Source organism: Scyliorhinus torazame, chromosome 18 (genome assembly GCF_047496885.1).
Source record: "Scyliorhinus torazame isolate Kashiwa2021f chromosome 18, sScyTor2.1, whole genome shotgun sequence".
NCBI lineage: Eukaryota > Metazoa > Chordata > Chondrichthyes > Carcharhiniformes > Scyliorhinidae > Scyliorhinus > Scyliorhinus torazame.
The window spans coordinates 154,767,599-154,778,631 of record NC_092724.1 but is presented as its reverse complement, the minus strand read 5'-3'; the positions used below and the strand labels follow the sequence as shown (position 1 = coordinate 154,778,631).

The 11,033-nt window shown below is 53.3% G+C and overlaps 1 protein-coding gene across 1 annotated transcript; it reads right to left on the bottom strand.

Moving 5' to 3' along the window:
- Positions 1-2,403: 2,403 nt before the first annotated feature.
- On the bottom strand, positions 2,404-9,654 carry mrpl12 (mitochondrial ribosomal protein L12). Its single transcript, XM_072483669.1, has 5 exons — positions 9,493-9,654; positions 6,374-6,560; positions 5,601-5,675; positions 4,282-4,416; positions 2,404-2,896 (listed from the first exon to the last, which is right to left on the bottom strand). The coding sequence occupies exons 1-5, from the start codon at positions 9,540-9,542 to the stop codon at positions 2,780-2,782; spliced, it is 564 nt and encodes a 187-aa protein (XP_072339770.1). The 5' UTR covers positions 9,543-9,654; the 3' UTR covers positions 2,404-2,779.
- Between the last annotated feature and the right edge of the window lie 1,379 nt (positions 9,655-11,033).

Genomic DNA, 11,033 nt, shown 5'->3' with positions numbered 1-11,033 from the left:
ATACCCTCCACTTGCCTGGATGAGTGCAGCTCCAACAACACGTAAGAAGCTCAACACCATCCAGGACAAAGCAGCCCTTCTGATTGGCACCCCTTCCTCAAACATTCACTCCCTCCACCACCGATACACAGCAGTAACCATGTGTACCATCTCCAAGATGCAGTGCAGGAACTCACCAATGTTCCTTTGATAGCACCTTCCAAACGCCCAACCACTACCATCTAGAAGGACAAGGACAGCAGATACCTGGGAACCCCACCACCTGCAAGTTCCCCTCCAAGTCACTCGCTATCCTGATTTGGAAATATATAGCCGTTGCTTCACTGTCGTTCGCTCAAATTCTGAAACTCCCTCCCTATCAGCACTGTGGGTGTACCTGCACCAGAGGGGACTCCGGCGGTTCAAGAAGGCAGCTCCTCACCACCTTCCCAAGGGGCAATAAATGCTGGTCTAGTCAGCAATGCCCACATCCCTTGAATGAATTGTTAGAAGTCTGTTACTATGCCATGTCAGAGGCGGTTCAGTAAGAGTCAACCACATTGCTGTGGGTCTGGAGTCACATGTAGGCCAGACCAGGTAAGGGCGGCAGACTTCCTTCCCTGAAGGGCATTTGTGAACCGGCGGGTTTTTAACGATAATCTTGTAGTTTGAGGATCGCAAACCCTGAGACTTGCTTGAAATGATATATTTGGGGATGGAGAGGCAAAATACCAATTAGACAATTGTAAAGAGAGATGCAGGATCAGACCCGTTAGTTGATGGACATAAATATTTGAAGGTGACATGGCAAGTTGAGAAAGTTGCGGGAAAAGCATACAGGATCGTTGCGTTTGTAAACGGAGGTATAGAGGTGCTGAACCGGTCTAAAACACAGTTCCAGGCCCCGAGAGAGTAGGATGTATATCAAGGCCTTGAGATGATGTTGGGGAGATTTACCAGAATGGTAACAGGGATAAGGAACGAGAGACGGAAGATGCTGCCATTGTTCTCCTAACAGCGAAAACATTCAGGGGCGATTTAACACAGGCACTCGAATCATGAAGGGGTTTTGATAGGAGTAACTAAGGAGAAGCTGTTTGCGTTGGTAAGAGGCCAAGCTGAAAAAAGCTCAACCTGAATATGAGCTTTCAGGTTGTGAATTCTGAGCTTGTCACTCGCGACTTGAAAGGGTGGTGGAAGATTTCAATAACTTTCAAAAGATAAACACTTAAAAAGAATTCCAATCGAGGGGCAATTTAGCACGGCCATCTTTGGGTTTATGGGGGCGAGACCCATGCAGACACGGGGAGAATGTGCAAACTCCATACAGTGACCCGGGTCCTTGGCGCCGTGCTAACCACTGCGCCACCCTCAAAAGATAAATACTTGGCCGAGCGGAAATCTGCAGAGCCACGGGGAAAGAGCAGACGCGAGGGGAGAACCTGGACAACTCTCCACCGGCCTGTCCTCCGGCAATGGGCCGAATGGCTCCTTTCTGAGGTGGAAGATTCAATGATTTGTCTGCGAGGCGGCAATTCAGCAAGGAATTGACAAACTGAAGTTGCTGTAAAGCACAACTATCAGCAAGGGGTGTCTGACTGCGAAGGCGCTGGCGGGCTTTCAGCGAGTCTGACTTTTTAAAGGTGGCACACCTGATCAGCCTCGGCAAGCTCGTGACAAGCGGTGCGGTGCGGGGAACCCTCACGTCAGCAGAACCTTTGGCAACGCAGCCGGCAGGAACCCAGCAACAACTCAAACGCCTAACCCACGGACTCACAGATCCTGCAAAGGGAGAGGCCAGGGAACTCGGAGAAAGAAGCCAATCAGTGGGTTTGTTTAACAGTCAAATCTCACTTCACAGGAATGCATGGCAGCCAACAGACGTCCACAAGCCCTTAGGGACAATTGATCAGTGTCTTTGGTTAAAAGACTTTGGTTAATTTTACCAGTAAAGTCTATCTAATTCCCGTCCCCATTACAAACACCGAACATATCAAGCCTGGACTGCTCGGGGCACATCACCGGATGTTAATACATAACCTTCCCAGTGCACACGGCTACTGTTATTAATACCTTGGAATCGTCTTTTATTTAAAATGGGCAATCGTCAATGCGATTCAGATGGTCTGAACTTTGTGTTGTAAACACACTAGGGAGAGCTCTGACAATCTGACCACCTCCGCTGCTAAACCTCATCACTCGTCGTTATTCCCGGGGCCTTAATGACCGGGAAGAAGGTGGTCAGCATTGGGAAAGATGATCTATTAGTTTCACACCGGCACAAGCAGGTCCATGGTCCGAAACCTGCTGCTTCTCCAGCCCGATGCTGCTGCTCCGGCTCCATCCGCAGGTGAGTTAGCACAAGGTACCAGGTGGCTGGGGACAAGTGCTCACTGGGTGGCAGGTCAAAAACGTTCATCTCCGCAGTGTTAAAAAGGGTGTTCTCCCCTCATTTAATGTTGGATGACAATGATAACCGACGCACTCAGAAATTCAGCTGACTGCTAGTACGGTTGCTGTATAGGCTGAGCATTTACAGTATCTCCATTATTCCTATTTGACAGTCGGCTACACCCGCCAGCACTTCAGAAGTGGTATAAAATCATAATATGCAGACATACATACAAAACAAAAACATATCTTGGTCAAACTACACTCTCCATTGATATTATAAGTCCCATGACACAGTATCGCACAGTATGGCAGCTGCAAGGCATCAAACCGCACACTGGGCTGAGGAAGGCCTAAGAATTGGTCTCCACGGTATCCTCCAGCCCAAGGATTGGCTGGAATAAGAAAATTATTCCAGCTGAACTGTTCCTCCCGCTGCCTCAAGGGCCGACTTCAGTTTCTCTGCCTCTTCCTTCGAGACGTTGGCTTTTACCTCTTGAGGAAGGGATTCCACCAGCTTTTTCGCCTATGGAACAAACAAGCACAACAACATTAGCCCCAAAAAGTCACCCCCCCCTGCCACGGGAATCCTCCCAGCCCAGTGGCACGCGGCACTACAGGCCAGGACGCCCAGGCTCCAACAGCACTCCGTGCGGCGTTGACGGCTCTCAGGAGGGATTGGCAGTAAGGGGAGGGAGAGGGTGGAGGGGGAAAGAGGATTATATCGCCCGACCTCTTGAGGTCTGCAGAGAGTAGGGTGGGAAAAGGCCCCATCGTAAACACTCCAGGGACAACTGCAAGTGCAGAGGTTATTCGAGGGAAAGCTCCTTGCTGCGTTGCCTCCCACAGTCAAACAGCAAGTGAGAGTTGACCATTTGGGCACACAGATAAAGAATGACTGAGGCACTCGAACACACCTCAACAAAAAGAGTTCTTCTTGTTAGAATCTTCCTACACTGGAAACTCTCAACAACATATCTCTTGTAATGCAGTAACTAATGCAATTAAATGGTAGAAAGGGCCTTTAGTATTGGAGGAGGCGGATAAGCCTCACTGCAATAACAGGCCCGATTTTTCTATTCCTTTCTTTATTGGCATGTGGGGTCACTGGCTGGGCCAGACACTTTTCCCATCCCTCCTTGAACCGAGAGGCTTGCTGGGCCATTTCGGAGGGTGATTAAGAGTCAACCACATTACAGCGGGCCTAGAGCCACCTGTAGGCCACACCGGGTAAGGAGGGCAGATTTCCCTCCCTGAAGGGCATTAATGAACCAGGTGGAACTTTACAACAATCGATGGTAGTTTCACGATCACCATTAACGAGTCCAGACACGGGGAGAATGTGCACTGTCCACACGGACAGTGGCCCAGGGCCGGGATTCGAACCCGGGTCCTCAGCGCCGCAGTCCCAGTGCTAACCACTGCGCCACGTGCCGCCCTAACGAGGCTAGCTTTATGTTCCAGTTTTGAATTCCACCAGCGGTGGGATTTGAACCCACGCCCCCAGAGCGCGAGTCTGGGTCTCTGGACTATTAGCGACGTTACCACCGGGACCTGATGGATGGGCAGCAGCAACAAAATGCTACATTCTAACAAACGGGAGCAGGGACGGGCCACCCAGCCCGCTGTGACCCACGAACCGTTCAATAGGACCACCCCCCCACCTCAAATCCACCTCCCCTCCCGACGCCCTTACTCCTCGACTCTACAAGTGATCGCAGCAGTGGGCCCGACCCCACTCGCCCGCTTGTGCAACAATCAGCACAAGATCATCACAGGCTGAGGCGAAGGTCGCCCCGTCCAAACTCCCCAAGTCGAGAAGCGGAGAAACTATCAGAAAAAGACAGAAACGGATCGAAAAGTCAACTTTAAATTCAGTGATAAGAATCAGGCGGACAACAATAGCCTCACCTGCACAAGGTTGATGCCAGAAATGCAGTTCTTCACTTCTTTAATGAGTTTCACTTTCTCAGCCGCCTTGAATTCCGTCAGTTTCACGGTGAAATGAGTTTTCTCCTTCTTTACTGGGGCCTCCTCATCTTCTGCCTGCTCGGGAAACAGGACCAGAGAAAACAGCAGGGAAATCAGACGGGAGCAGGACATGTAACAACCCTCAAACAGAAACAAAACTACTGCAAATCTGAAATAGAAACAGGAAACGCTGCAGCAACTCAGCAGCTTCTGCGGCGACAGTAACAGAGTTAACGTTTCAAATCCAATAGGATTCTTCTTCACAACCTCAAGTGCAATCCTGAAATACTCAAGTGTACTGGCACGGTGGTTAGCACGGCTGCTCACAGTGCCAGGGTCCCAGGTTCGATTCCCTGCTGGGTCACTGTCCGTGCGGACGGTCTGCGCGCTCTCCCAGTGTCTGCGTGGGTTTCCTCCGGGTGCTCCGGTTTCCTCCCACAAGTCCAAAGATGTGCAGGTTAGGCCCCTTAATGTCCAACGGCTAGGTGGGGTTACGGGGATAGGGTGGGGGAGTGGGCCTCGGTTGGGTGCTCTTTTGGAGGCTCGATGGGCCGAATGGCTTCCTTCTGCGCTGTAGGGATTCTACGTCCACACCAGCTTTAAACTCAGGGACTCATATCATCCAGAAATTGGGAAAACTGTCACCTCAGAAACAAAACAGCTCTGGGGACCTGGGTTCAGATTCCACCACAGCAAATGGTGAAACCTGAATTCAATTACAAGGCTAACGATGACCATTGTTGATTGGTGTAAACGACCCATGTGGTTCACTAATGTCCTTATTTCGGAGGGCTGGAGGAGGTTACAGATGGGAAGTGGAGGGGCATGGAGGGATTTGAAATTTCCAATCGACGGACTGGGGGCAGCACGGTGGCGCAGTGGTCAGCACTGCTGCCTCACGGCGCCGAGGACCCGGGTTCGATCTCGTGTCCGTGTGGAGTTTGCACATTCTCCCCGTGTTTGCGTGGGATTCACCCCCACAAAACCCCAAAAGAGATGTGCAGGGTAGGTGGATTGGCCACGCTAAATTGGAAAAAAGAATTGGGTAGTCTAAATTTATAAATAAAAAATAATTGACAGATCGAGAGCCATTATAGATTGGAAAGCACGGCGGGGCGGAGGGGAGAGATAGAGGAGAGAGAGACTAGAATTTGGAGTAAGTTAAAACACAGGCAGCAGAGTTTTGGACAAGCTCGCGTTTACGAAGAGTAGAAACTGGTCAGAACAGCAGTGAGGGGTTTACCTCTAGTGTTAGTTACCTGGAAAACCGTCTGAGCAGCTGCCATCGCTCCAGCCATCGGCATCATTCCAATATCCTGAATTTTCAGCGTTTTCTGTGAAGACAAAGAGTATTAACTGGTATTGTGATATACAATAAGTACCACACAGCCGATTGCACATTCTGCTCACTTGCCATCCGCATTCACCATCTTGCTCTCGTTCTCACGTTTCTGTCCTCGGCCTGCTGTTAACACCTTCAGACCATGAGCTCCATTCGTCCAGAAGGCCTCAGTTTAACATCTGGTTCGAAAGGTGGCATTTCCGACAATGCAGCAACTCCCACAGCGCTGCACTGGAGACAGCCGATCTCACCTGCCTAAAGTCCCTTGGGAGTGCAACAAACACAACATCTTCTGACCCAAGAGACTGAGATCCGGCACCGAGACATTGTCCTCAGGGTTGGGACTGGTATTGGGGCTGCTGACCTCACTGATTTACATCATGTTTTATATAAATTTAGAGTACCCAATTCTTTTTTTCCCCAATTAAGGAGCAATTTAACGTGGCCAATTCACCTACCCTGCACATCTTTTTGGGTTGTGGGGGCGAGACCCACACAGACACGGGGAGAATGTGCAAACTCCACACGGACAGTGACTCGGGGCCGGGATCGAACCCGGGTCCTCAGCGCCGTGAGGCAGCAGTCGTGGTCACATCTTAATTTGTACCCTGTCGTGTTCAGAGAGCTATGTCAACCTGCTAGGCGGCTCTAACGGATCCCTCAGCAAATGGGGGCCATTCTATGACGTACCTTAAGCAGTTCATTTAAGTCGGCGATTTCGAGAAGTGTTAGGCTCGCTATTTCCTGCACCAGTTGTTTTATCTTTGGGGAGTAATCCTTGGGGGCAGTGTCGAGGGGCGGTGTTACCAGGGCGTCACAGCGATTGCAGGCGCTGGCCCTCAAGGCCCGCCAGGCACAAAACGTTTGTAGCTCGCGCCTGCGAAAAGATTGAATAGAAACGGAAAGATCAACAGAAGTCACCGGCAGACAGGATAAAACGTTATGCGATTCCTCTGGAACTGGTTGTTCCCAATAGGGACACCACTTCTGAAGAGGCATCAACTCCGATTGTGTGTAATAATGGTGAGGCTTTCAGCGTTTGCTGCTATTGCAAAGTAAATCAGACAGCAACTTGCAGCATCAGATAAAACACAATTAATCCAGCGGTTGCAGTCAAGAGCTACCTGCTCCACCAACATAGCTGGCACTGAAATTATTGCAATGGTCGAGTATTTGCGAGTACCTGCGATTATTTAATGACTAGTTCAACACCTAAACTGACTGAAAGAGTAAAGGCTGGTACAATTCAGAGGAAATCAGATGTTAATAATTTATTGATGTGATAATTACTGCACAACCCCTCTGGTCCAGAAAATTGACTTTACAAGTGTGGAACACCATTCTCTCAAAAGATGACTTTTCAGAGACATGAAAAGTAAAACTATTAATTTACTTTTTCCTTTTTGTCCCTCATCTCTCTGCCTTAATCCCACCATTATTTTGTTTCCTGCACATGATTTTAATTTCCTCTGCCTTTACTTCCCAGTTTGGAGTCTGCACATCTCATCCTGAGAGGCAACCGAACTCACAGGCTCTAATAGAGGGGGGTTTAAAATCTAGAGGGGGGTTTAAAATCAAGAGGTGGAGGGACTACGGATTAGGGCTGGAAGATTGCAGAGACAGGGAGTGCAAGGTCACGAGGGGTGGGGGTGGATTTGAAAACAAGGATGAGAATTTTAAAGTCGAGAAAATGCTTAACCAACGCAGGTCAGTGAGACAGGGATGATGGGGCTGGTGTAACGGGGTAGCTTCTCCAGTCATAGCATCACACAGCACAAAAAGAGGGCCTTCAGCTCTTCATGTCTGCACTGGCGATCAAGCACCTATCTAGTCTAATCCCATTTGCCAGCACTTTGTCTGTAGCCTTATTTGCTGCGCCATTTCAAGTGTTTCAAATGCTTCTAACCTGCAGATCACCATTCCCATGAACCGTGCTGGAACAGACCAAGCGCGGGTGGTGATGCCCCTCCGTTACTGGGACACAGCCACCGTCCTCACCCCGGGCGACTGGAGCACACGGGCACAGCACCCTGCCCAAGAGGCAGCAAGAAAGCTGCGCAGAAAGCAGATCAAAAAGACAGGCACCCCCCCATGCACTGCGGCCCACCCACCGGACCCGGGACAGGCACTGCCCCCCGCACCCCCCCCCCCCCCCCCCCAGCACCGGGACAGGCACCTCCCGTTCACCGGGACAGGCACCCACTAGGCACCGGGACAGGCACCCTCCAGGGCAGCACCCTCCGGGGCAGCACCCTCCGGATTCCGGCAGCACCCTCCGGATTCCAGCAGCACCCTCCGGGGCAGCACCCTCCGGATTCCGGCAGCACCCTCCGGGGCAGCACCCTCCAGATTCCAGCAGCACCCTCCGGGGCAGCACCCTCCGGATTCCAGCAGCACCCTCCGGGGCAGCACCCTCCGGATTCCAGCAGCACCCTCCGGGGCAGCACCCTCCGGATTCCGGCAGCACCCTCCGGATTCCGGCAGCACCCTCCGGATTCCGGCAGCACCCTCCGGGGCAGCACCCTCTGGATTCCGGCAGCACCCACCAGGGCAGCACCCTCCGGATTCCGGCAGCACCCTCCAGATTCCGGCAGCACCCTCCGGGGCAGCACCTTCCAGGGCAGCACCCACCGGGGCAGCACCCTCCGGATTCCGGCAGCACCCTCCAGATACCGGCAGCACCCTCCGGGGCAGCACCCTCCGGATTCCGGCAGCACCCTCCGGGGCAGCACCCTCCGGATTCCGGCAGCACCCTCCGGATTCCGGCAGCACCCTCCGGATTCCGGCAGCACCCTCCGGATTCCGGCAGCACCCTCCGGGGCAGCACCCTCTGGATTCCGGCAGCACCCACCAGGGCAGCACCCTCCGGATTCCGGCAGCACCCTCCAGGGCAGCACCCTCTGAAGCGGCACCTTCCAGGGCAGCACCCTCCGGGGCAGCACCCTCCGGATTCCGGCAGCACCCTCCGGATTCCGGCAGCACCCTCCAGATTCCGGCAGCACCCTCCAGATTCCGGCAGCACCCTCCAGATTCCGGCAGCACCCTCCGGGGCAGCACCCTCCAGATTCCGGCAGCACCCTCCGGATTCCGGCAGCACCCTCCAGATTCCGGCAGCACCCTCCGGGGCAGCACCCTCTGGATTCCGGCAGCACCCTCCGGGGCAGCACCCTCCAGATTCCGGCAGCACCCTCCGGGGCAGCACCCTCCGGATTCCAGCAGCACCCTCCAGATTCCAGCAGCACCCACCAGGGCAGCACCCTCTGGATTCCGGCAGCACCCTCCGGGGCAGCACCCTCCGGATTCCAGCAGCACCCACCAGGGCAGCACCCTCCAGATTCCGGCAGCACCCTCCGGGGCAGCACCCTCCGGATTCCAGCAGCACCCACCAGGGCAGCACCCTCTGGATTCCGGCAGCACCCTCCGGGGCAGCACCCTCCGGATTCCAGCAGCACCCTCCGGGGCAGCACCCTCTGGATTCCGGCAGCACCCTCCGGGGCAGCACCCTCCGGGGCAGCACCCTCTGGATTCCGGCAGCACCCTCCGGGGCAGCACCCTCTGGATTCCGGCAGCACCCTCCGGGGCAGCACCCTCCGGGGCAGCACCCTCCGGGGCGGCACCCTCCGGGGCGCACCCAGCTCTGAGCCTGGGTGGGGGTGGGGGGGGGGGGTACTCGGGCCACAAGCCGGGAACAGAAGCTGAGGCAGAGTCAGGGCAGCTGCCCCGGGGGAGGGGGTCTGGTCCACACCCGGGCCCCAGGCTCCTGACTCGGCCAATCTGCATCAGCACGCGGCCCGGGCGGAGACAGATACCTGAGCAGGCCCCGGGCGGGCCCGACCCCTCTCCCCAGCGCCGCCAGCATCTCCCCGGCCAACAGCGCCCGGCTCCCGGCACATGGAGCAATGGCAGCGGGCAGGGGGAGGGGTGACCTCCAGGCACTGACCTACCCAGCAGGCACCGCGCTGCCAGGATACAATTACACTTTATTGACAGCACTGGGCAATCAGGGACACCTAGCAGGCACCGCGCTGCCAGGATACAATTAAACTTTATTGACAGCACTCGGCAATCAGGGACACCCAGCAGCCACCGCGCTGCCAGGATACAATTAAACTTTATTGACAGCACTAGGCAATCAGGTTAAAGTCCACCAGGTTTGTTTCAAATCACTAGCTTTCGGAGCGCTGCTCCTTCCTCAGGTGAATGAAGAGGTAGGTTCCAGAAATATATATTATATAGACAAAGTCAAAGATGCAAGACGATACTTAGAATGCGAGCATTAGCAGGTGATTAAATCTTTACAGATCCAGAGATAGGGTAACCCCAGGTTAAAGAGGTGTGAATTGTGTCAAGCCAGGACAGTTGGTAGGATTTCGCAGGCCAGATGGCATGGTCTCGCCAATGTACCAACCTCCTCAGAAGACAAACACGTGACAATTTTCGGAAATGGGAGGAGAAGGGGATTAAGACACTGAAAGATTTGTTTCTTAGAGGCCCGTTTGCAGGATTGAGGGAGCTGGAAGCGAAGTATGGGCTGGAGCAGGGGGAAATGTTTAGATACATGCAGATTCGAGATTTTGCCAGAAAGGAGATACAGAACTTCCCAGAGGAGCCGGCCTCCAAATTGCTGGAGGCGGTGCTGACGACAGGGGGACTGGAGAAGGGGGTAATGTCAGCGGTCTACGTAGCTATTTTGGAAGAGGAGAAGGCACCACTGGAAGGGATCAAAGCAAAGTGGGAGGAAGAGTTGGGAGAGGATATGGAGGAGAGGTTCTGGTGTGAGGTGCTCCGGAGAGTGAATGCCTCCACCTCGTGCGCGAGGTTGGGGCTGATACAGCTGAAGGTGGTATACAGAGCACACCTTACAAGGGCGAGGATGAGCCGATTCTTTGAAGGAGTAGAAGAGGGTTGGGGGGGGCTGTGTGTGTTAATGGTGATTATGGGCGATTCCCGATTCCTTTGTCATTTGTTTGTGTGAACATGCGGGCTAATGTTTGGGGTTTGGTGGGAGGATGGGATCGTTATTATTGATATGGGGATTGACATATTTGTGACTGATTATTGTTTATTGTTGGTGGGTGTAAATTTCGGAGAAAATGTGAAAAAGGAAGAGAATAAGGAACTATTTTTTAAAAAAAAGAAGACAAAGACAGGACACAACCAACAGAGTACCCTTCGTCATCCAGTACTTCCCCGGAGCGGAGAAACTACGACATCTTCTTCGCAGCCTTCAACACGTCATCGATGAAGACGAACATCTTGCCAAGGTCATCCCCACACCCCCACTATTTGCCTTCAAACAACCGCCCAACCTCAAACAAACCATTGTTTGCAGCAAACTACCCAGACTTCA